This window comes from Crocodylus siamensis, chromosome 13, assembly GCF_052110815.1.
Source record: "Crocodylus siamensis isolate JL-2025a chromosome 13, ASM5211081v1, whole genome shotgun sequence".
NCBI classification, from domain to species: domain Eukaryota; kingdom Metazoa; phylum Chordata; order Crocodylia; family Crocodylidae; genus Crocodylus; species Crocodylus siamensis.
The window spans coordinates 15,473,964-15,500,352 of record NC_143407.1 but is presented as its reverse complement, the minus strand read 5'-3'; the positions used below and the strand labels follow the sequence as shown (position 1 = coordinate 15,500,352).

General features: G+C 52.0%; 1 protein-coding gene and 1 pseudogene across 1 annotated transcript; both read left to right on the top strand.

Annotated features, from left to right (window-relative positions):
• The first annotated feature begins 634 nt into the window (after window positions 1-634).
• Window positions 635-1,138, top strand: LOC149853983 (protein FAM170B-like). The gene has a single exon (XM_090026578.1). The coding sequence runs from the start codon at window positions 635-637 to the stop codon at window positions 1,136-1,138; it is 504 nt and encodes a 167-aa protein (XP_089882704.1).
• A 2,375-nt stretch (window positions 1,139-3,513) lies between these two features.
• On the top strand, window positions 3,514-22,097 carry LOC149853982 (fibrinogen-like protein 1-like protein; annotated as a pseudogene).
• Window positions 22,098-26,389: the final 4,292 nt, after the last annotated feature.

The window sequence follows — 26,389 nt, the reverse complement described above, 5'->3', positions numbered from 1 at the left end:
TGGAGCAAGGAGCTCTAAGTCCTGAGAGGGTGAAAATGGGCACAGCCAGGCCCTGACACTCCCAGCAGAAGCAGGAGGAGCAGTTTCCCTTGAACATCTCAGGCTCCTAGATGTCAGGGCAGGGACGTGTGTCCCCAGGGGCCACAACACTACTGGGATTTACAAGATAACTTCTAAGACTCTGTCCAGGCAAGTTTCTACCATCCCAAAAATGAGGGGCTCCGGGTCTTTTCCTGAGGAAAGTGTTAGACGCCCCAGCTGGGCACGTCTCACTGAGTGGGCATCCCCTGCTCTCAGCTGTCGGTGTTTGCCTTCCCATTGCTGGAGGTGCCCCCTTGTGCCCAGAACATGGAGGAAGGAGGCAGTTTCCCTTTGAACACTGCCAGTCAGACTGGGCCTTGAATTCTTGTTCGCAGATTCACAGAGACCCAGGGAGTCTCCCTGTCACCAGGAGGCCTGTGCAGCAACACCCATCCCTGGGAAGGCAGCTGGAGAGGGCGTCTCGGCCTCTGCTGCCCCCAAGGAACAGGCCAGGCTGAGTCCTGTAACAAGCCACTCCTCTACCCGCATTGTGGAGCCCGTGGCCACCAATCGCCTGTGCACCAAGAGCCCCTGTGACCCACCTGGCAGGGGCATGAAGAGGAAGAGGTCAGCAGTTGTGAGAGACACCAAAGAGGAGGAACAAGAGAAATACCTATATTACTATCATGTGACAGCAGTCAATGGCATCACTATGGCCTGGGAGACCAGGTTTGGCTTTGGTCCTATTAGGAAACGGCCCCGTATATATAAGGCCAAGTATACAGTGGGAGAGGACTTTGCTGGCTTGGACCAGAGCAGCCACCACACCAGGTCTGAGCTAGGCGATGAGGACACTGAGGCAGAGGACAGCGCTAGAGGACAAGGAGAGGAGGCACCAGCCCAGAATGACGACAGTGAGGCAGTGACTGTCACCCCACAGGAGCCCCTGCCCACCCAGGAGGGCCTGCAGTGCCTGGCCTGTTGCCGAATCTTCTCCAGCTTGCAGGCTTTGACCCATCATGTGAAACATGGCCTTCGTGAGGGCTTCAGCTGCCGAGTTTTCTATCGCGTGATGGCAGCATTCAGAGCCAGGGATAAAGCACGGAGGAGGAGATGAAGCTGCACAGAGCAGCAGATGTAGCGATGCAGGGGGAGGTCAGCAAGTATGTGGGATAACCACAGAGCCCTCACAAGGCTGCACAATAGGCCAGACCCTCCAACACCAGAGGAAGCCCTCACTCTGGCCTGATTCGCCATCAGCACCTCCCAGCTGCATCTAGGCCAGCAAATCTAGCCAGTGCTCCACACATCTCCGTCTTCCCAGAAGAGTCACCAGGCTGTGCTGGGCCTCTTTAACCCACTCTCCTTCCTCAGCCCTGCCAGACAAGGCAGACCTTCGAGTGACACCCTTGGCCACTCCTAAAGCAGAGACATAAGGGAAGCCCCATGAGCAGGGCCTGGCATTGCTCTTCCTACTAGCGCAGACAGCACCACACCAGAGCATCAGGGGAGAAGAAAGGCCTGAGGACACCTGCCAGTCCTCTGCCCTCACATCCTCCACAGCAACGGGGCTTTCCTCACTGCCCTGAGGGTAGAAACCTGTGAAAGGACACAGGGTTTATTCCAGTATCCCAAACCACACACAGATGGCGGCCCGTTGGCCAAGAAAAGTGCTGAGGGAAACGCTCTACAACACCCCCAAGAGGGAGCTGCGTGGGATTCCACCGGCCAAGTGTCCCCAGCACACAGACAGCTCCAGGCCCACCCTGAGCACCGAGACAGCTGTGGAGATGTGCGGATACAGATAAAGCTAAGTGTTGCTGCTCTTTAGGGGCTGGCAAACTCCTGGGGGTCACACAGGGCTTGTTGGCACTGCTGCCCTCCAGCCCTCAGGCTCAGGCCTGCCTGAAAGCAGCTGCATAGGATGAGTCCAGAGCAGCCTTACTGGAGAACATCTGTGTGAATTAGGGGACAGGGGGGCTGGGTGGGGTTGGATGGGAGGTAGAAGCTGAAAGACCAGGTATGGGCCACACTGATCTGTGCCAGTGTAGGCTGTTGTGGAGACAATGCCCTGACCTTGTGCCCAGATCCTCCTGAAAAGGCAGCTGCAGATTGCTGGAAGGATGCAAACAGGTTTTACAGCCTGATCCTGCTCTTCAGCCACAGGAGCTCAGCCCCAGCCCAGCACCCCCGCAAGGCTCTGGAACACAGCATAGCACAGAGCGGACACCTTGGTAGATCTCCTACCATTGGTGCAGAGCCCTCTGCTCTCTGAGGAGCAGCCCCAAACCTCTTAAAAATGGGCAGCCCTTCTGCAAGGGAATGGTGGAGAATTCTAGCCCCTGCTAGAGGAAATGAGGTCTCAGAGGGGCCGTGAGATCCCACCTTGTTAAATTCACCCTAATCCCAGATCTTTCTTGTCCCAACAGATAGCACAGATGGGCCTGTAATGTGCTGCTGTCAGACGCACTGCTGCCAGACAGGGTGGATGAAGCCACACATCAGAACAGCTGTTACCCTATTACTGCTATGCCCGCCGTACCTGCCATATCCCTTGGTGTGAGTATCTCCACCAGAAGAGAGAACACAGGAAGCTGGGGATGAGACTGAAAGTAGGAGTGTTTCCCTGGGTTAGCAGGGGAAGTAGCAGAAAAGAGGGAAACAGCAAGCCTGAGGGATGGGGCTGAAACAGGATGGGATTGATGTGGAGCATCTGAGGGAGAGGTCAACAGAGTGGGCTAGAGAAGGGGCAGGGAGATTCACCTGCCCAGGCAGGATCTGTTTCCCAGTAATCCAATTCCCTGTGAGGGAACATTCCCATCCAGACCTGCTGTTCCCTGGACCATCAGCACATCGGATTAAATGGCATGGGACATCAGGGCCTCCTCAGGCTGCCTGCCTGCCTGTGACTGGTATGGCTGTAGCTGCTACAGCTGTGAACACCTGGAACATCCCAGAGCACTGGCTCTGTGTGCTCAGTGACACTCAGAGCCCAGCCAGGGCTAGACCAGGAGTGGGCGATTATTTGGGCTGGAGAGCCACTTAACGAGTTTTGTTGAGTTGTTGAGAGCTGCACATGCAATCATGCATTTATGTATAGGCGTGCACACACACACACATGCTCCCCACAGCTGGGGCCAGTGCCAGAGCAGCAGTGGGAGCAGAACCATAAGACTGCCCAGGGCTGTATCACGCCCCTGCAAGCCCAGAGCCAGCACCTGCCAGCACCACCCGCAGCTGCGGAGCAGGGGATGGAGCCTGGCCATAGGCCTCCACACTGTCCCACCCCACCATGAGGGCTCCTGGTGCATGCACACACTCTGCCACTCATCCACTGAATGCCACAGATCCCAGGAGCCCTGATGGCAGGGTGGAACAGGACAGTGTGGTGGCCCACAGACAGACTCCATCCTCCACCTGCTGGGCACTGCACAATGGCCGGAGCTGGAGCTGCCAGAGCCTGGGCGCAGCTCACCCAGGGCCTACCACACAATGCCAGGTGGGCAGGCGGGGCTGCTTCCACCCAGCATCCCCCAGCGCTCCTGGGAGATGGAGTTTGGCCCTACAGGCTCTGGACAGACTGGATTCCGTCTCCCAGGCCACCACACAGTGTCGGGCAGCCAAGCCAGTGCGGCTGCTTCTGACAAGCATTCCTCCTGGTACCAGCAGAAGATGAAACCATTGCCTGTGCTGCTCGCCATCAGAGGCTGTGTGTAAAGCAGGGGCCACCCCAGGGTTGTCAAGGCAGCTGCACAGCTTCAGAGGTGGGTCAGGTTCTGTAGCCAAGCATGAGGGGCTGGAACTACAGAAACTGCATGGCCAGGTATCCTGGGGCTCAACTCCCAGCATCAGGCCCAGATGTTCAGAGGATCCTGCAATTAATGTGAATCCATCCCAAGCCCTTTGGAAGGGAAGTCCTGTTTTCTGGTGAACTCGGGGAGAGGCAGCGATGACCCCTGACACAGTGACACAGCTCCCAACACATTTCCTGCCTCTTCTTGTGGATTTGCAGGATTAGAAGATGCCACATATTCAGCACCCTTTCTATCCCCAGAGCTGTCCAGAGGAATGTAGTGTGCAATGCCCATCATCACAGGCACACTCAGCCAGACCCTGCACACAGAGACTGTTCTCAAAGAGCCCTGAGAGATCCTGATGTCCATCTCCCCAGTGGTTTTTACTGTCACTTAGCCCAGAGATTCCTGGCTAGAAGGTCCTGCTCCTCCAGAGTCAGACTAATTGACAAATCTGTGTCCTGGAGGACTCCTGGCTTGCCCAATGCTGGGGCCTATCCCTGTCTTGCAAGAAGGATCTTCTTGATTAGAGGAGGCTCAAGAAGGGGCTGTGAACCCCTCCTCCCCTTTCCTGACTCCACAACCAGCTGGGGTGTCCTCAGCAACAGCCTCCACCCGGCCCAGGGGAGGCACCTTAAGCAGCATCTTTTCCAAAATAGCTACCCTTTCTGCTTCCAGGCCTCGTGCCAGGCTGCCCTCAGTTAAGATAGCCACTACTTTCCCACAAGCCTTGGCTGGGTCAATGAAGCTTTCTTTAACAGAAACAGATGATTCCACCCATTGTTTCTTAGGGCCAACCTGCCCCTAATAAAGATGGCCATCAATGTTGATGCTCTCAGGAAGCAGGGGCCACTTCCAGGAGCAGAGGACTGTGGAAGTGGGGTTGAATACCAGGGATGGGAAGTGGGGAGATGACTGCAAGAGCAGGGAACATACCCACAAGAGGGAGACCTGGGGGTAGGACACTCTGAGTAGGAAGGACTGGGAGAGGCAGTGGCAGGGGAGGTCTAAATCATGTAGGGGTGGATTTGATAGGAGGCTGAGGGGAAGAAGCTTGTGGATGGAAAAAGCAGCATGACATTGTGGCTGTGGAGTGGCAGAACGGCCATGTCATGCCCCAGGGGATCATGTGGGGAAAGCATGTTCCTTCCAAGCTAGCAATGGTGTTCTGTATTGCTAAGCAGGCACTTACTTATTAGATTTGTATGCTGCACTCCCTAGGACAACTTGCAGTAAGACTAAATAACTTTTAAAACAGGTAAAATAGTAAAATAGGATAGTATATAGCAAAATGAATTCCCCAGACAATACCACAACTTAACCTTGCTTGGTAAACACCTGCCCATATAAAAGTTTTTACATAGCTTTTGGAAGATGTCCAGGCTCTGGTGAGTCACAAGGGAGATGGCGTTCCAGAGTAGAGGAGCTACAACCAAGAATGACCTCCCACATGATTTTGCCAAATAAACTTGGCACAAGGATGGGTTTTCAGCCTGCTGTAGCCACATGCACAAGGGCAGATGTTTTCCCTTCTAGAGAGAAGTATCAGGGCACAGTAGGGTAACTAAGGAGGTAAGACACCACCAGCCCTAGGCACCAACTTAGAAGGAGAGCAAGATTTGGGGACTTCCACTGTGACCCAGAGTGCAAAAACTGCTCGTTTTTGCAATATGAAACAATCATTGTGGTCATGAGCATGTTTTCCAGCTCATGCCTCTTTGGGATTGACTCAAGAATTTGGAGGCCTAGGAGTCTGTGTGGAGGGGAGTGGGAGGGTGGGGGGGAAGGCAGGGGGAAGGAACAACAGGGCATCTGAACCAAGTCACAACTTCTTTCCAAATAGAAAGGAAACAGCAGGATCCTTCTCCCTCCCCCAACAACATTCAGCCCACAGAGACAGACATGGACTCTTCCTCAGCTGGTATGAAAGAGGGACAAAGAGGAATGGCCAAGGAAGTGAGAGTGACACATCACACCATGACAGCTGTCTTTCAAGATCTCTACACCCATGAGGAGCTCCAAGAGGAGTTGGCAGAGGAGTTGTGATGGAGTGAGGCCTAGGCTGGGGTAACATGAAAGAGCTGCCAGATTAAGGTGGGCCTGAATGGGGTGTGGCAAAGGAAAGGAAGATGCCCACTTCCAAAAAGGCAGGAAAAGGGGGCTGCAGGCTTTCTAGCAGCTTGACATGGCATGACTTCCTGAGTGGTCTGACTTGGCTGACCCCTTCTAATGGAATGGCTCAGTATGACCACCTGTGTGACCTGACAGCATGTCTCTACTACTAGGCTAATTTAGTATGACTTAACTCAGCATGAGCATGTATGTGGCCCAGCCTGGTGTGACCTCCTTCCTGGGTGTTCTAACTCAGCATGTCAGACCAACTGGGATATCTCAGTATGACCCCCACTTGCAGTGTGACAAAATGATCACATGTGTGGCCTGACTTGTCATGGCCCACTTGGTGGTTTCACTTGCCATGAACTTCCAGGTGCCCTGATGCAACATAACCTTCCAGGGGTGTGACTTGACATGAGCCCACTAGTTCACTGACTTGGCATGAGCTGCTGAGTAACTAACTCAGCATGAACTCCATGTTTCTCCCATTTCACATGACTCCCTGGGTGGCTCCACTTGGCATGACCTACCTAGTAGTGTGACTTAGCAGAACTGCACAGGTATCCTACCTTGGCAGGACCTCCCCAGGGGGAAGCTCTACATGACCTCCCCCAACATGATCAGACTTGGCATAAACTCCCAGGTGGTATGACTCTACAACATGAACCCCCTAGTTTTGTGATTCTGCGTGACACCCTGATGGCCTGACTCAGCATAAACCCCCTAGCATAAACTGTTGCTAGGACAAGGCTCCAGGGCAAGTGGTAGAGTTTTTATAGTCCTCCCATCAGGTGGCTGTGGCTTCAGTAGCTTTTCTTGGGTCATATGGTTACCCATGAGGAACCTCATGGGAGGGCCCAGGCTGGGCTTGGTACAGCACCCAGCCAGCTGCTTGGTGGTGCTGCAGCCCAGGCCTTTGTCCATGAGCCTGGAAGACCTGGATTGGAGCTCTACAGGTCCTAACACTGCCCCCTTTTTCATGGCAACCCCTGGCACCTTAGGATCTGGTTTGTCTGGATGAGCATGGTGGGAGGAGTGTGTTTTATCTGGTGTATGGACATTTTATGCAGCTTCTCTTCTGGGCTACATCTTTCCCAGGCTGAAGTAGAGAAGTCTACTTCTTGACTTTTTGGAATCTAAGATCTCACATACAAGGTACTTCTCATGGTCTTGTCTTTGTATGGGGGTGGAGGTGGATGGTGACATCCTGGGAAGGGATCTTCTATATAGGGTTTTAACAGAAACACATGAAACGCTGGGTGTTCCTTCCATGTACTGGGAGACCAGGCTCAAATGCTGTGGGGCTAACTTGGCATGTTATGGTGTAAGGTCCAGGATGTTGGTGGTCCAGCTTCTGTTCATGGTGGTTGGTGTGTCAGTTCCTTGTTAATGGCCAGGCCTTTTGACCTACTACAACTGAGGGATCTTCCTGGTATTGCCTGCTTACCTGTTTTATGTAGCTGTCTTAGGTCAGCCTTAATTTGGTGAATAGTCTTTACAGCTCTGATACAGAGGGAATTGGCAAGGGAGCGGGGATTCCAGGATAGACCTGGATAGGTCTGACAGACCCAGAGTCATGCATATAGTATTGTTTTGGGGTCTGCTGTGCAGTCCAGAGGTTCTCTTCAGTGAATGCCCCACTTGGTCCAGCTATTTTTATAGACTGAGGCTGTATCGACCAACATTTTGAGACCTCATGCCCTGTGCCTGCTAGGTCTTATGAAGAAGATCCAATATACCTTAGAGCTGCTTCCTATATAAAAGTTCAAAAGGAGAGATTCCTGTGGAGGATTGGAGAATCTCCCAGATAGCAAATAGCAAGTACAACAGGAGTACATCCCATTTACAGGGTTCTCTTCCCACAAACTTTCTCAACATCCCCTTAAACATCTGGTTAAATGTCTCTACCAGACCATCCATGTAGGGGTGGCAGATGGAAGTCCTGACCACGTATAGATTTAACAGGGCCCATATATTTCCCAACAGCCTTGATATAAAGACCATACTCTGGTCTGTTAGTATATCCCCAGGAGATCCATCAGGAAGAATATTTTTACCAATTCTATAGCCACTGTATAGATCAAGGCATTACAGATCACTGCTGCCTCTATGTACCAGATAGTACAGCTCATAAGCATAAAGATAAAACAACACCCAATTGTGCTCAGTTTCAAAGATCTGACTATATCTACCTTGACTCATTCAAAGCTGGTACTCACCAAAGGCAGAGGTGAGCAGTGCCAGATGTCTTGGGTGTGGAGCCACCCAATGTCACTTGGGGCAGAACATGCAGTAGTCTTTAATCTCCTAGTAAAACCTGGGTCAAAAGAATCAGGCAAGCACCCATTCCTGTGTTTTCTTGACCTCCCCAGATGGCTCACTCAAATTAAGTCATGGGCCAATTTCAAAACCTGTTTGCAGTATCAATAACTGGTATTTCCAGGCTCCAGTTGTCCTGTCCTGAGAGACCTTCACCCAGACATCTCTGTAACAGAGTTTTATGGCTCAGGGGCTCATGCCCCGCTGCAAGGGATTAGAAAGTGATAGCCTGCCTGCCTAGGAGCCCTGGGCCAGCTGACAAGGATGATTGGCTGGCCCCAGGGGAAGTTAAAAGCTCCCAGGGAGGGTAGCTAGGAGAGAGGAAGAGAGAGAGAAGAGACTGGTATGCTGATGGGGAAAAGCACCGAGCCTGGGTGGCTTCTTCTCTCTAGATCTTAGAAAAGACCTGAGGTTTTACTTTGTTTTTTATTTGTATATTTATGTAAGTTATCACTTCCTTTATTTGCCTTGGGAACAAACTTTTTGCTTGTAAAAAAAAAAAAGACTGGAAAATGGGACCTAAGTGTTGTCTAGCCTTTATGAGGAAGTTGTCTCCTGGGTCAGGCTAATAGAGGGACACCCTGCTATAATCCCCTGATAGTTCAAAGTGGTGTAAGAGTTCTTGACTCCGGGTCTATCAGCCTGGGGATCAGGTCCTGTTGTTGCTCCCCTTATTGTAGAGTAGATTGCTTGAAAAGTGGCAGAGCCCTTATGTGACAAATTAAAGAAGTCAATTGTGAAGTGTCTGGCAGAGAGACAGCAGGAGTCCCAGGTTTATCACAGCTCTGCCCACAGGGCTCCCAGATCAACCAGGTGAGCAGCAATACTGGAAAACAGCTGCATTGCCACATGACTCTGCAGAGAGAGCCACAGACACCCTGGCTACACTGGCAATGGACACCTTGAAGCAAAGAATTTAATTAAACCTTCCAATTGGGACTTCTTCAATCCTATGGCCTACTTCCAGGCCCTGTCCAGCCTTGATGAGAGTCAGCAGGACAGATCTGCCTGTGCTGACCTCGTTGGCTTTTAGACCCACTGCCCAGAACTGTCTCTTAATGGAGGCAGCACCTACCTGACACTTACAGCTCCCACTGTGGAGGAGGCAGGTGTTCCCAATAGTACCCACCACACCTCTGCCCCTGCAGTCCACGGCAGCCACATCACTGGAAGGAATGAGCTGGCCAGTGTCTTCAAGAGGAATTTGTCTGAGAAATACTTGGCAATAGGGCACCACACTGAAATCTGAATGGAAAGAGTTTGGGCAGCAATTACAAGGTCCCCTCCAGCCACTGAGAAACAAATGTGCCCACTTCATGTAGCCCTCCCCACCCCAGGCTCCAAAAGATCAGAAGTGGGGACACATATATGTTGTACTACATTGCACCACATACAGCAGATTACAGTGACATTTCAGTCAGAGCATGCTTTCTTATGACGCAATTTATAAGTAGTTTCTCCAGTGTGTAAAGGGGCACCACTGTGATCCCTGCCACCCATACCCAGTTGTATCTTACAAAACTGGATTTATTGGTTGATATGTTAAGAAAGCCTCCTTAGAGAGAGATCCTTCTTAGACTTTAAGCCCTTCACAATCTGTCAGTTATGATGCAGCAAAGTATTCAAAACCAGGCAAACCCTGACTAACTGAGATGGTAGAAATAACTGCAAATGGCAACTCATCACATGGGGTAGTAGAAGGACCAGCAAACACCAGTAGAAGCTTGTGTTTTCATAAAGCCAAAAGCAAGGTAATGAATCTAAAAACATATTGCAATTTAGAGGGAGGGAGCCCTACAAAGGACTCAGAGTTCTCTGTGTGTAACCAAAGGAACAGGAGCTTCCAGTTGCTCCAATGGGCAATTTTGCTCAGAGTCAAAAACATGCTCCTTCTGGTCTGAATTTGTCCAATTTACAAGCTGAATCTGTTTCTCTGAGAGAGGGTTTAGGGGTCACCTCACTGCAGTCTTTGAATAGGAAGAAGTATCCAAGCAGTAGGCATTTCCTCAGGTTAGGAGATAAAGGCAGAACTAAACACACTCAGAACCATGCATCTCAGGGTATGATGAATTCTCCATCAACTGAAGTAATGAAATCAAGACTGCAATCTTAGATCCATCTTTTTCTTGGATGAGGCTAGATTTAGGTACCCCTGTGTATAAAAACTAGTTACTTTGACTTGAGAAACCAATTCAATTTAACTGTGTTTAGACAATCAGGATCCCTAAGCACTTAATGGTGAGACGTGTGCTGCTAAAGAACAATCTGGTTTGACCACGAATCCTGACATCAGGGACCAGAACCTAAGGTTCCCCACACAAGGTGAATGCCATTACTACCAGGCTAACAGACAAGTTGCTTGCTCTCCTTCTGGCTCCATGACTTTGGCATCGTTGCCACACAGTGACCCAATGTCAGTGGGGCAGGGGCAGGGTTTGGAGAGTACTGTTGTATTCTTCTCAAGAACAATAGGGACCTGGATGACTTGGCACACTGCTGTGGGTAAGAAAGATGCCTTACTGGCCAGCACAGACTATTTTGGGAGTAAAGTAAAACTATAAATCAGTTACCAACAGCTGATTCAATAACAAACAGTTCAACCTTGGATGCTCATAAACACACTCAAGTATCTCACAAGACTTTCTTATTGTATCAGTTGATAGTTAGGCACTCATGGAAGTGGCAGATGTGTGTTTACATCCCCTCAAGGAAGAGTAGTAGTAGTCTAGCCATGGAGTAACCAGATAAGCCAGGTGTGCACTGCACTTTCCCTATAAAGGCAGGGAGCCCTAGCTCTGCTTTCAGATGCTGGAAGTGGAGCCTCAGGGCACTAACATGGCTGGTCAGCAGCAACCTCTGTGATGGGTGAGTATTACTTGGATTTTGTCCAGCATTTTGTTGAGCTTCAGTGTTTCAGGCTGAGATCGAGTGGGGATGGCCAGACCTTACATGCTCTAGGGATGCTAGGGAGATACAGGCAGAGGTACTGAGCCCCTAGGCTGTGGAAGGAAGCTGCTGGCCCTGCAGCCCTGGGTAGTACACAAGGGGAGGAGAGCCCTGGTGCATTGCCTACTTTGAAACAAGGTCTGAGTCTCTGGGATGAAGGCAGGCACATGCTGCTCAGCTTTTGGCACAAAGCAGTCATCCCAGCGGATGCAGTCACTTCCAGAGCAAAGTGAGGGGGTATTCCTGTGCCCATCCTGGCAAACCACACACTTTTAGGAGTACGGTTTCAGTGTCCAGCAGTGGTTCCTCTGACACCCCCAACTCTGCTGACCTCCAGCAGAATCTTCCTTCCCCTCTGCAGAAAGGATGATGTGGGGAGGCCCCTTGCACTGCACTTCTGTATTTGCTGTCATCCAGTAAGCAACATGGCCTTCCTTGTGCTCTATGCCACTGTCGCAGGGCACTAGGGGGCCCTGCTCCTTTACAGAGGCCCAGCTGCTGGTTATTAGGGGAGTCAGAACGGTTAGTGGCCCACACCTGCCAGCGGTCAGCTGACCAGAAAGGGGAGGGCCTGGCTCATATATAAACTCCAGGGTTGAGGCCAGGAAGGCAGTTCCCTGTCAGCAGTGAAGGGGGAAGGAGCTCTCCTAGAGTAAGCAACGGGGAGAGGTCTGACTGCAGAAGCAGCTTCTGATACTGTTAAGGGACAGAGGATTCCCTGGTAGGGTTTGAATGATGTTAGAGTGGGGCGGCTTGAATTTATGTTACAGACCAGGGGCTTGTGTTTTATTTGTTGTTGTATAAGACTGGTGGTTTGGGTGAGGCTATTCAGGGAAGGAGGAAGCCTCATAGGGGGCCCACGGCAGCATGCGGACCCCAGCGCCAGAGAGGGCGCAGCACTTGGGATGCACAGAGCCTAGGTGCCAGTGAGGCGCAGAGTGAGACAGGGATGCAGCGAGCCCAGGGAAGACCGGGGGCCAAATTGCAACAAGGCCCAGACCAAACAATGTTGGTACCATCTACAAGGCTTGGGGCATGGTAAAGGGATGGTTGGAGCCATGCATAGCCCATAAGGTTAGGGTGCCCTGAAACACCCATTGTGGCATCTATTTTGGAGCAGGACCCACCAGAAATCCAGAAACCCATGGGGTCCAGAGAATCAATTAGGACAGTGTCTGAGAGGACTTAAAGGCAGCTTCCCTATCAATCATACCATCAAAAACGTGGCGGGCGAGAATAGAGGGTGCCGAGAGCCATTGGGCCAACTTGGCACAGTAAGGGGGCCTTGGGAAGATCACAGCCATCCTGCAGGACCCCATCCCAAATACAGCCACATCCAGTAGTGCTGGTGTTTCATAACTAAGCCAGATTCTCCTCTTTGTCCTCTCCTGCTTGTCATCTCTGCATCCAAAGTACTTCAGAAGAGAAGGGTACCAGTAGGCTCCCTGCTTTACGCATGGGGAAACCAAGGTACAGAGCAGTGACATGGCTTCCCCCTGCTTCTACTGCAGGTCATGGGTAGAACTCAGGTATCCAGGGCCCTTCCCTCTGGATCCTGCTCTCTCCCAGCCCAGAAACTCAGCATGTGGCTTCTCCCTGGCAGGCAGGGTTTGAAGGGAGCTTGTTCTATAGTGTTGAGTCCACGTTGTGATTTACCAATGCCACTTTCCATCCCCACCCACATGGGTCTCCTATACCCCCCCCTTACCTGCCAGGGCTCTCCTAGATCCCAATACAGCACCCCACAGACTGACCCCTACACCATCACACTTCCACTGCACACCCACATACTCCCAACATAAACTTTCCATGACCGTATCTACACAGCCCCCCTTCCCTCCCTCAACAAAAATATGCACACCTCACACTGGTAAACACCTCACACATTGCATATGCTATCTTCTCCTTCCATACCCACTACCACCTTTTCACTCCCCCCACATCTACCAGTCCCCCATACAAAGACCACACACATCCCTGCCTTTATACCAAAAGGATGAAACACCCTAAAAACTGCAACAGTAAAGAAGACAAAGAGATTTCTGTGTATCCCATGAGGGAAGGGTTGGAGTAGAGTATAAATAAATAGGAGCCAGACCAAGATCTGGTGTCTTCAGGGATGAAGGTTTCTCTGGGGCCTGGAGACTTCTGGTTCTAGCCTCTCCAGTTGTGTGAAGGTAAGGAGCTGAAGAAGCAGGGGTCCCACTGCAGACACTGACTCCAGTAAGAGACTCCAGGATCTCCCAGGGTCAACAACACTGCAAGGTAGCAGCACAGGGAATGCCTACATGTGCAGCGTGTGGCATGGCAGACAGGTCTGCGGCACCACGTACTGCATGTCTGCGATCATTTGGATGTGGCCCAGGAGTAACCTACTGCTTGAGGAGCATCCCGTTGCACAGGTCTATGTCTAAAGTTGCTCCAGAGAATTCTGCAAAGTCTGCAGCCACAGGGTCCCCCTGGGTTATTATGGGATCTTGCTCCACCAGGGATGGGTTGAAACATGGACTGTCATTTCCGTGTCACAGCTATGTGCACCTACAGTCACCAGCATGAAAGAGAGTCCTGACTGGTGCTCAGACCTGGGAACCAGCCTAGTCTAGCTGTTTTTCCTTCCTGCTGGAGACAGTTCTGGTAATATAGTCATATAAATACAGGGCTGCAGCTGCCCCTGTTCACTCCTGGTGCCAAGAGCCAGAGCAATACCTCAGTCCCTTAGTGCAGCTGACCCCACATGGTCACAACAGCCAGGCCCCATATCTGCACACCCTACAATGCAGACCTGCTCTCTTTGCTGGTGGATTGGGTACTTTCACTGAAGTGCACTGAGGGGAATCTGAGACCATGGGAGGGCTGAGACCAGACCAGAGAGGGAGACTTACCAGGTAGCAATAGTTCCTATACCATGGGTAGCTGGTGCTGCCTTAGTTGGGGGGGGGATGTGCCCCCCCTGCAACCAGTCTTGCCCATGGGTGATCCCATGGTGACCAATCACTGCAATGACTGCAGCCACTTCCGGGAGTGGCTGCAGCCACTTCTGGGAGCAAGCGCCAGCCAATTGCAGCCATCAGCTGGCACTTGCAGCGGGGGGGCACTTGTACTCTGGCCTGCCCCCCCTGCTCATTGCCTAAGCGGCAAGTGTGGCTGGTCAGGGGGTGCACCGGTGCTCCCAGGGATGAATGGGCACCCCCATGCAAGCCCTATGCATCGCCACTGTCCCATGCTCTCTGCTTGGTGTACTCCTGTTCCTAAGGGAGGCAGGGCTCAGTGCCAGCAGCTGCAGATGGTGACACTCTGCCCCAACCTAGGGAGCAGTCTGGGTACATGACAGGAAGGTGGGTTTCTTCCAGACCTCTGCCAGGGAAAGAAGCTCAGAGATGGCTTCAAATGTGCCCATGACCAGCACACACTCACTGTGCGGAGTCCTTTTGAGAAACTGCATGGGAATGAGACCTTGTGACAGCTTGGCCCCTGCTGTGGGTGCTGAGGCTTCTTCGATTCATGCTTCAGAGAAACATTTTCAGAAGCACCTGAGCCATGTCGATGCCCAAATCCCACATGACTCCAAATGGGAGATAGGGGCCCAAGTAACTTTTTTAGGCTCTGTTGCCAAGGCTGCCTGTAACTAGTAAGATGCTTGGGGTTGCTGTGATGCCTCCTAGTGGTTGCCTTAACCCTGCCTGGCTCTTGCCTCCACCTCTCAGGGTCCCACCCTGGTTCCTTGTCTGCCACATCTTACTGTAAAAACTGATGAAGGGAGGCTGCCCTCAGAGGCTGGTGTACCTAAAGTGCTCTCCCTTGCTCTTTCTCTTCTAGTTCCTTATGTCCTACAGGCCTTGGGAACTAAGTTTGTGGCCTCCTTCCACCCCTACAGCCATATCCATGCCTTGCAGATATTATTCTGTACACCATTCTGTCCCTTTTAGAGGTCTCAGACCTCTTGGCTTTGGCCTCCCTTTCATCTGGCTGCAGACCTCCAGCCATAGTACAGTCTTTTCTGTTTTGCTCTTGGTCTTAGTCCTGCCAGTTCTCTGTGTCTCAGGGCCCCAGGCCCCTGTGCCTCTCACACAGGCCAGTCCTCAGTCCCCTGGGTGCTTGACTCCAGGATGGGCTGCCCTCACCATCTTTGCCTTCATCCTCTTCTCCTTTACCCTGGGCTGGGCTGCTTGCTTCTCCTGCTCTTAGCCCTCTGGCCCATGAACCAGGCTAAGCTGCCTAATACTAGTGCCCTACCAGGCATCTCCCTGTGGCCTCCTGGCTGCCCCTGATAGCCACCCTGGTCCACTGGTTTCAAGCTTAAATCCCAACACAAAATATGAGCCACTGTTCCCCCAGTACAAGACCTACCCAGCTCTGGATTATTGCCTGACTTAGGGCAACAGCTCCCCTTAGTTCCCTCTGGGCATCTCCAGGGAACAGCTCAGGTGCCTGCTAGTTTATCTGCTGCAGACATCTCCCTTGGGTGTTCCTCTCTATCTAGCATGGCTCAGGCCCCAGGTTTATATGCCTGGAAGCCATACTGCCTTTCTAGCACCTCAGCTCCACACAGCTGTTTCCCTGTTAAGTAAGGGCCAGCCTGTAGCTGTGGGCCCGATACAGCTGGCTGAGCCTGCTTAAAGTGGCAGGAGCCCCTTGGCTCTCTGCCACAGGTCCCTCTCCTCCCTTTCCCTTACACCCAGATAACAGTGTCCAAGTCCCCCGGTCCCCTGCTGTGTTTCAGGTCACTGTTCCTCTGCAGGGTTCCAGTCCAGATCGTCGCTTCTGCTTCTCTCTGTGTTTCATAGTTTCATAGTAGCTAGGGTCGGAAGGGACCTAGGTAGATCATCTAGTCCGACCCCCTGCCTTAGCAGGAAAGAGCACCGGGGTCAGATGACCCCGGCAAGGTGCTCATCTAACTTCCTTTTAAAAATCCCCAGGCTAGGAGCCTGCACCACTTCCCCTGGAAGCTGGTTCCAGGCCCTAGCCGCCCTGACTGTGAAGTAGCGCCTCCTAATATCTAATCTAAACTTACCCTCCGCCAGCTTGTGACCGTTATTCCTGGTCACTCCTGGCAGCGCACGGGGGAACAGGGACTCCCCCAATATCTGCTGATCCCCCCTGACCAGTTTGTAGCAGGCCACAAGGTCCCCCCTTAACCTTCTCTTGTGGAGGCTAAACAGGTTCAGGTCCCGTAGCCTCTCCTCATAAGGCCTGCCCTGCTGACCCCTGATCATACGAGTGGCCCTCCTCTGAACTCTTTCCATATTGTCCACGTCCCTCTTGAAGTGTGGCGCCCAGAACTGGACGCAGTACTCCAGCTGCGGCCTGACCAGTGCCGCATAGAGGGGGAGGATCACCTCCCTGGACCTGCTCGAGATGCATCTGTGGATGCATGACAGGGTACGGTTGGCCTTCTTGACTGCCTCCCCACACTGCCGGCCCATGTTCATCGTGGAGTCAATGACGACTCCAAGATCCTTTTCCGTCTCCGTGCTGGCAAGAGGGGAGTTCCCCAACCTGTAAGTGTGGTGCCGGTTCTTCCTCCCCATGTGCAACACCTTGCACTTATCAGTGTTAAACCCCATCCTATTCTCATCCGCCCACCGTTGCAACCTGTCAAGGTCAGCTTGTAGCCTATTGCACCCTTCTAGTGCACCCACATCCCCCCACATCTTAGTGTCATCAGCAAACTTGAACAGGGTGCTTTCTACCCCGTCATCCAAGTCACTGATGAAGATGTTGAACAGTGCGGGCCCGAGGACCGAGCCCTGGGGGACCCCACTGCCCACGTCCTTCCAGGTCGAGAAGAACCCATCCACTACCACCCTCTGGGTGCGGCCCTCCAGCCAGTTAGCGACCCATTTGACTGTGTGGGCATCGACACCACAGTCTCCCAGCTTTTTGATGAGGACAGGGTGAGAGACAGTGTCGAAAGCCTTCCGGAAGTCCAAAAAGACTACATCCACAGCAACCCCTGCGTCTAATGATTTGGTGACCTGATCGTAAAAGGCCACCAGGTTGGTCTGACAAGACCTGCCACTGATGAACCCATGTTGGTTGCCCCTGAGCATGCATTCCCCCGCAAGGCCCTCCTGGATGTGTGCCAGGATAATTTTTTCAAAGAGCTTACCCGGGATTGAGGTAAGACTAACTGGCCTGTAATTTCCCGGGTCCTCTTTTTTTCCCTTTTTGAAGATAGGGACCACATTGGCCCTCTTCCAGTCCTCCGGCACCTCGCCAGAGCACCACGAGTGCTCATAGAGCCGCGCCAGGGGTCTCGCAATGACCTCGGCCAGTTCCTGTAGAACCCTAGGGTGAAGATCGTCCGGACCAGCGGACTTGAACATGTCCAGCCTCTCCAGAAGTACCCTAACTAACTCCTCGCTAACCCCTGGCTCAGGCGTGTCTCTCTCGGGGCCCGAGGGGGGCCCAGCAGGGAGGTGGCTGAACTGGTCCCTACTTAGGAAGACAGAGGCAAAGAAATCGTTAAATATGTTAGCTTTGTCATCTGGCGTGATGACTAAGTTGCCCATCGTGTCCTGCAGAGGCCCCACATTACCCGGGACCCTCTTTTTACCCCCTATGTATTTGAAGAAGGACTTCTTATTGTCCTTAATCCGGGAAGCTAGTCCTATCTCCAACTCTGCCTTGGCCCTCCTGACTGCCCCCCTACATCCTCGGGCGACTGTAACATAGCCCTTCTTGGTGATGACCCCATCTCTCCATTGGGTATATGCCTCCCTTTTAGCAAGGAGACATTCCCGGATGCTCTTAGTGAGCCATGGGGGTTTATGTGCCCTCCTGCTCCCTTTGACCCTTGTTGGGATTACCTCCCTTTGGGCATGGAGGATCGTCTCCTTAAGGAGCAACCACTCCCCTTCGACATCTGATTCCCTTCCCCTCTGGGTCCTCAGCGCTTCCCCAACGATCCTCCTTAGCTTGTTGAAGTCAGCCCTCCTAAAGTCTAGGGCTGTTGCCTTGCTGCAGCCCTTTGCCACCTTACGCTGGATGGTGAATTCCAGCAAGCGATGATCACTGTCTCCCAGGTGGCCCATCACCCGCAGCCCCCTCACCAGGTCATCACCCGTGGCCAGCACCAGGTCCAACAAGGCGTCTCCCCTGGTGGGACTGTGCACCTCCTGGGTTAGATGGAGGTCCTGCACTCTGGCTAAGAACCGACGTGAGCGATCAGACTTGGCTGACTGCTCCTCCCAGCAGATGTCTGGGAAGTTCAGGTCCCCCATGATGACCACATCCTTAGCCCTCACTGCCTCTGTGAGCTGACCTAAGAATTCCTGGTCGAGCTCTTCTCCCTGGTTGGGAGGTCTATAGTAGACTCCCACCGTTAAGTCTCTCTCCCCTGGACTGCCTTTTACTCTAACCCAGAGCACCTCAGAGTGCCCCCCCTCTACCCCCTTGCTAATTAACGAGGAAGTATATTCCTCCTTGATGTAGAGTGCTACTCCTCCACCTTTCCTTCCTATCCTGTCCTTCCTGTATAGCCTATAGCCCTTGACACTCACCGCCCAGTCATGTGATGAGTCCCACCACGTTTCTGTGATCCCTACTATGTCAGGGCTGGTGACAGCTAGGAGGAGGGCGAGTTCCTCCTGCTTCTTCCCCATACTTCGAGCATTCGTGTAGAGGCATTTGAGGCCTCCAACGGTTGTGCCCACTGACCCCCTAGTCTCAGCAATGCCCCGTCCCCCATTGCTTACCTGTTTCTCCCTTTTGACCATTGGTCTGGGCTCGCTGGCTGTTGCTGGGCCTGGTAGTTCATCGTCTCCTCCGCCCTCATCTTCCCCCTCCCCCGACGAGCCTAGTTTAAAGCCCGCCGAAGGAGGTTCACCAACCTGGAAGAGAACACACGCTTACCTTTAGGGGAAAGGTGGAGCCCATCCCATCCCAGCATGTCTCTCATCACGATGTGCCGGTCATGGCTGAGGAAGCCAAAGCCCGCCTCGAAGCACCATTCCTGTAGCCTCCAGTTGGTCTCCGCTAGGCACATCTCGTGACGTCTGCCTCGACCGCTCACTGGCAGGATGGAAGAGACACTTCTTCCCATAATTCCTGCCCGTGACATTATGAACAAGGCTGACAGGAGCATCCATCACAAGAGGGTGAGTACAGGCCCAAATGGAGAGCTTTCCTCACCTTCCATATTGGAGGTATGAGGATCAGAAGCTTGTGTCTGTTTTTTTCTCCATATTACACGTTCTTACTGGTGTAACTCACTGACTGGACTGGGTTCCCTGCCTCCTTAATGCCAACTTACCCATTAAGTGCAGCTCCCCATCACACTGGCTTCCAGCACTTGCTCCAAGTGAAGCCAAGCCCTGGTATCTGTTAGCTGTGCTAGAGTCACGTTTCATGGCGTATAGGGTCTCAGGAATAAAGCCTGGGAGTGGAAGCAGTTTGGGCTGATTGGCTGGTTGTGTTAGACAGTACAACCTTGTCTTCTTGTGCCTACTTCCATGGAAAATGCATCCCCTGGCACTTTGCTGGAAGGGTCTGTGCCATCTTTGTCCTCCCTGCTGGCAAGACAGGTGCTGGCAACCTTTACAAGCTATGGGCTGGAATAACCCAGCTACAGTCCAGTGCAGACCAGGGGGCTTCCATAATGCATCAGCAGCTGGGGGGTTTGCCTGCACTTGCACCACAGTCAGGTAGCTGGGAGCTGTGCCTCTGCCACCACTGTTTTTCCTTGTTCCTTGTTCCCCAGCTGAAGTGCAGGCACAGCTTCCAGCAGCTGAGGAACTGATCCAGGGCTAGGAAACTGGAAGCTGTATCTGCACTGCTGCCACTTCCTATTCTCTTTCACTTACTTAAACCCCCTTCTGGGGTTCCTCACTGGTCCCACACTCTCAGCCCCTAACTAGACTCTGGACTCCTACCTGGGTCCCTAGGAACCTCCTCCTCCCCTTAGTTCTTCCCCAAATCTCCAGACAGCTTTAGGTGTTAGCTCCTAGCTGGCCTCCTGGAGTTGCAGCCATCCTGCCTAGGTGGTGTTCTCTCAACAGGCTCCCAGATATTACTGCCAGCTTCTTTCAGGGCCTAGACTTGTGGCTCCCTGGGTCAGCTGACCCCCCATTTAGCTCTGGCCCACACCTGCCAGGATGCTGCCAGGGCACCCCAAGTGCCCTACCATGGTGGACACAGGCAAAGACCTCCAGCTCCACTGGCCAGATTCAGCCCATGGCCATTTGTTGCTGACCCCTGCCAGGCTGTGCACTGAGATCATGGTCCAGTCAGGGTGACAGCAGAACAAATGCATTCCTTTGTGGCCCAGCACTTGGACACTGGTAGCTATGATCTGCTCTGCTTCAGGCACCGTTAAACAGGTGGTATCACTCACTAAGCAACTCCTCCCCCCGCATGGCCTTTTAGCACAAGCTGCCTATGGGTAGTCTGGGAAGATATCTTTCCCCATCCTTTATTCCCTCTTGTGGGGTGAGGGTAGGGTTGGGACATCTGAGGATGGAGAAAGAGGTCACAGCCTGAGGGTGCAGTTCACAGCAGGTTGAGCAAACAGGAGACAGATGCAGTTGCAGTCACCTGCCACTAATGGCTGCTCTGTCAGCACCCTCCCTGCCCCTGGCCCTGTAAGCTCTGTTGATGAGGGGTGCTTGCCTGGCACCATAGCTCCCTATGCAGCAGTTCCTCCTTCTCCCTGCCCATGAAGCAGGCTTAACTATGGGGGAAGGGGCCAAGCTGTTGAAGGATGCAAGCAGGAGATTTTGTGGTGTTGGAGAGAAGTGGAGAATTAGGCTCAAGAGGACCCTATGACATCAGCTGGGGGATGCAGAAGCAGTGTCCCCAGGGACTGTTATGCCTACACAGCTGTACCCCTCTCATCACCCTGGAATCCATCTGCCAGGCAATTTCTCCTTCCAGACTTGCCTTGAGATTGAGGGTCAGCTGGAATCTTGAGTGGGTATTTAGCACCCACTAGAGTTCAGTAATAGTTCAGTAATAGTTAGCAGTCGTGTTCCATTGGGCCCTTTGAAAACCCCCTTTAGATTGTCATCTTTTTGTCATTAAGGTTTTCTTAAAAATCATGAAGTCAAGGAACACAATTGTCTTGTACAATGGAACATTACAAAATCTGAGCCATAAGGTTCTTAGTCAGGAAAGGGCAAGGGATGAATGCAATAGCTGTGGAATTGTGATATAAATGGGATCCTGCCTTAAATAACCCTGGTTCCAGTTATCTCTACCTTGACAAATAGCAGGATCTCTGTCTGTGTTTTTCTATCTCTCCCCCCTCGCTTAACCAGTTGTACATGGTATTTCATGGTTCCCCTGAGACTGCAGCCACATTCATAAAGGAAGCCCCAGTGGGATCTATGTCATCCAACCTGCAGACTGCCCTCCTCTGGTGGTTTGGTGTGACATGGACACTGAAGGCAAGGGCTGCACCATCATCCAGAGAAATTCTCACAACTCTGAGATCTCTTGGAAAGAGTCTTAGACCACCTACAAGTATGGCTTTGGGAACGTGGAGAAGGATTACTGGATGGGCACCAAATACCTGCACCTGCTGACACGGCAGAGCTCCTACAAGGTCCATTTTGTTGTAGAGAATAAAGCCAACAAAAGCCACTATGCAGAGTTTGACATCTTCAGCATGGAAGACAAACCCAGTGGGTATCCACTGCGGCTGGGCAGGTTCATTGGAGAGGACAAGGACTATCTCACTAGCTACCACTCTGGCACAACAACACAAAGTTTAGCACAACAGACAAAGATCAGGACCAGGCTAGTGGGAATAGTGCAAGTAGCTATGAAGGTTGGTGGTACAAGTGTCAAAATATCCTATTCAATGCAAAAAACTATATCTATTGGGTAGGCTTCTGTGGCAGTGGGGAGTGCATATCTTCCCTCATTCTGGTCAAGCCCACGGATGTGTGCTGCCCTTGCTGAAGCAGCCCAGCCTCCCCAGGAGCCTGCACTTTCAAGCTGAGGAGAAGATATTAGACATGGAGCTTGTTCCCCTAGAGAGTTAACATAATCCCGCTGTTGTGCCTGCTCTGATCACTCCATTCATAGCCTATCTTGAGGTTTCCACAAGGTACTAATGCTCATCATACGTATGTGCTCTCATAGTACTGTCAATGTGACAGGTATGTGCCTTCAAACCATCCTTCAAGTGCCCCACATCAACAATGATACCCCTCATTTAACCTGACACCCAAATTAATTTTGCTCTTTGCAGCCCCGCCGCTTTCCTTCTGCTGTATAGAAAATGCCGCTCAGAATTCACATGGCCAATGGTTAAAAAATTGGGACTTCAAAGTTCAGTCTCTATGGATATTAAGGGGTGGTTGAGTTTGAATTTAGAATCTAGATGCATCCCTGGCTCGTGTATTTTTTAAACATCTCCTCTACGTATTGCAAAACATTACATTGATAGTTAATTGTTGATACAAGCTTGTCATTAAATCCCAAAGGTGCAAAATTACTGCAGTGTAATCACCAGAGCCATTGACTCTGACACCAAGCACATGTCTTTGGATGCTTATTTATTAAAGTCACAGATCTGCAGAGTTTCTATGCAGGTGTGTGTCAGTGGGGAAGGGGAGGGAGAGAAGGGAACAGGGCAGGGATTGGTCTTCTACAATAACCCAGTCTCTGGCCAGAGAAAGAACAGAACATTTAAGCTGGTTAGAAGCTGAATGCTAAGGCTGCAGGTCACCATTACCCTGTCAAGGATTTGTGTGTTGGGAGGGAAGAGAGGCCTCAGTGGCAGTCATGCTCCAGAGCAGTGCTGGCAGCTGATTCTTCTTGGAGCCCAAGCCTGGAGTTCACAGAATCAGTTGAGTAGGATCTCTTGGCACTGCAGGGCTGCTGGTTCCCTGGCTGTAGCCCTAAGGTGATGCAAGGTGACTGAGAGCAGAGGCTGTATGTGCTGTGCCCTCCCCAGCTGAGAGGACAAGAAAGGTGCCAAGGGGTGAGGAGTCCAGCTCTGAGGAAAGAAAGGTAGCCCGTTTGCTGCTGCTTTGCTCATTGAGGGGTCCAGAGAGGGTGAAGGAGAAGGACCTGGAGGGCTGAGGTGTCAATCCTAACCCTAAAGGGAGTTGCTGGTAGAGCTGGAGGTTGAATCATTCCAGCCTGAGATGTCTTCATTTTCTGAAACTGGAAATCATCCCCAGGCCCTCAGGTATAGCAGCAGAAATGCTGCTTCTGAGTTTCTCAGGGGCTGAGGTAGGAGAGTTTGGCTCCCTAAATCCCACCAAAGCATAGTGTCAATGCTTTGGGATTTTTTGCACATTTAACCTACATCCCAAATGTCCAGGTTGTAATATCAGTGTGTTCATTTGAACTCTAGCATTGCTGAAAGGTGACCAACACCCAGCACACTCCCTGGTGCCCACCCACCTCCTTTCCCTTTGCCCAGTGTTCTCGGAGCGGCCTGCTTCTGATGTGTAAATGGCCCGAAGTCCTGCGGGCAAAACCCACCAGGACATGTCAGGACAGAGCCCACACAGGCACACCTGGAGAACCACACAGAAGGGAAAGGCTTTTGCCACTGATTCACTGCTTTATGTGTGAGCCTCCTGCAGTCACACGATGTCCTGTGTGCAGCTTCCCAGTGCCACTGGGGCCTACTAGACATTGCCTTAGGAAAGAGCCTCTGACCTTTGTAACAGGACACAAACCAGCTCATCTCTGGTGCTTGGCAAGAGGCCTCAGTTGGGGGAAGGACGGAGAAGCTGAGCTGTATGGATTTTCCCTCATCTCTCTGCTTAATATGAGAACATTTGAATTCTGATGACCTGTTTTATCTCTAAGGCCTGTAATTCAGGGTCTTCTTGCCCAGGTCCCTTCAGGTTTTGTGGAAACTGGCTCATCCCATGTAGCTGTGCTGGAAACTGGATCAAGAATGACATCCTGTTCATGTCTCATTTTATGAGTTCATTGATTGTAGTGCTGGACCCAGACGTTGTTGCTATGTACTGAGTGCAAACCCTGTGTGAGACCAAAAACGGTCATCGGGGGTCACCCTTGTAGGCAAGATCACACAGCAGGGTGACAGCTTCTGAGGGTGCTAGACCCAGCCCTGTGTGAGAGAAAGCAGCACTAGAAAGAGACCCCAGTGCAGCCACTCAGATGCATTTCAGGATCAACCTGTTGGTCAGTGTTGCATTATTCTGAGACATTATGCAGTGATTGTCTACAGTGCTAGTTAGTTTTTACCCATACATCATGCAGTGGTAACTAAAACATATATTCCACAAGTCTGTGTGTTGCATTATATACCAGATTCCTCATCTCATCAAAGAGAGAGCAAGTTTATTTGACAATACCTATTCTCCATACTGCCCTGAGGATGGGCACTAGTTATACTATGGCCCTTTGGTTCTTTACTGGTTAATCTCATATCAGATACACTCTTACATCTTACTAGTTGCCAGACCATACCAGCCCATCTGTCTGGCAGGGGTGGGACTGGAGGCAGGGCAGCCTGATTGAGGCACCACAGAGCTCTTTGCACATATCCTGGGTAGTTAAAGCTGTAAGCCTTGTTCCCTGGCACACCAAGCCAGCAGTGCCATGATGAGCCCTGCAAGCCCTGATGGCCAGTTGCTAAGATGCAAAGCTGCTCTCCAGCCCAGACCATTGCACAGTCACTAGCACCTCAATTCAGCATCCCTCTCTAGCCCCTTGCACAAAAGCATCTTCCATCCCAGCCTCCACAGTTGCCTTCCTCTGCCTGCTCTGGCCCATACCTAGGCTTAGGGCTCTCCCAAGGCCCTACCGTGCTCTTGTTGCCCAGATGACCTCCTGGCTCTACAGAGGGTTTGGTGGAACATGGCTGAGAACAGGGATATGTTGATGAAAATCACAGTGGAGAAACCTGGGGTTTGGCAAAAGCGGGTATAAAGTCAAGCAAGCTCTGCACATTGCAGCCTGCCTGCACCAGGGACGTGCAGCAAACACAGAGCAGCTCCTATGCAGAATAAATTATTACAGTTGAACCTTCATGTCATGTCTATGTGTTATAACACAGGGGGGGTCAAAACTGCAGGGCTGGTAGTTCTTACTGAGGCTGCAAAGCCTGCCAAGTTTCAAGAAGATCGGTGCAGGGGCTTGGGGGGAACTGCCCCTCAAGCTGCGGACAAGCAAAACTCATGCCACGGGTGACCCTGCGTGTGCTAAGGCGCAGCGGGGTGACAGCTGCAGGGGTGGTGGCTCCTGCTGTGACACCTGCCAGCTGTGGAGGAGATCGGTGCCAGGGGGGTTTGGGGCCCTGCACCCCTAGCTGCTGACAGACAAAACTCCTGCCAAGACTGTGTCTGTAGGTGTTGTAGGTGTTAACTGGTGACACGTGGAGGCCATGTTTCCACTCTCCAGCTACACATGTGGTGACACACTGCTGCCTTCTGTCTGTCTCTGCATTCCTTACCCAGTACCACCTCCCCCGCAATGACTCCTCGCTGTTGTGTCAGGAAAGAAGAAGCTCCCCCTCCTGTCTCCAGACCAGCCAGATTTCTAGGACTTTCCTGACTCATCTCCTCTCTCACTTAACATTGCTGAGCTATTTCTCTCTCAGAATTGCTGGATTATCAGGGCTCAGGTGGACTCTTTTCTCCTGCCAAGACCCATCCAGCCCTGGTGGGAGTGAACGGGCCCAAAGTAGAGCCCACTGCCTTGACCCCACTGGCTCTCGGGGCTGCACTTACCCATCACCTCCCCATGAGTATTCATCCAAGGCTGAACACTGCTGCACTGCAGAGGTGTCTGACTGGAGGCAGCATCCACTTCATATTTATACCAGTATGTCACTGTGAAAGCAGCATGTATTGCCAATGGTGCCCACCACATCTTTCCTCCTGCTCTCCCAGGAAGACATACCATTGGGAGGAATGAGCTGGCCAGCTGGAACTTGAGCAGAGAGTGCTTGGGGCTGCCAGGAGCTGGCAAGGCAAGGTTGTTACAGCCTGGCTCCAGATAAGACTCTTCCCTGGAATGACCTCTATCAGGAGCTGGAAATTAAATGCCCCCTCAGGTAGGACATGAACAAAGAGGGCAGCCAGGGCAGTTCTGGGGCTGGGTGGAAGCAGATCAAGTGCAGGTCTCTGGTGGGCAGGTCAGATTTAGGGCCAAGGCAAATCTTGGCTTGTAGGGCAAATATAAATCAAGGGCAGCTCTCTGCTGCTCAGGGTGGATCTGAGTCCAGGGCACCTCTGGGGAAAAGTGGATTTGGGCCCATG

Excerpts from the sequence above, each read along its gene's own strand:
- LOC149853983 (XM_090026578.1), top strand. The coding sequence starts at position 635 with ATGAAGAGGAAGAGGTCAGCAGTTGTGAGAGACACCAAAGAGGAGGAA.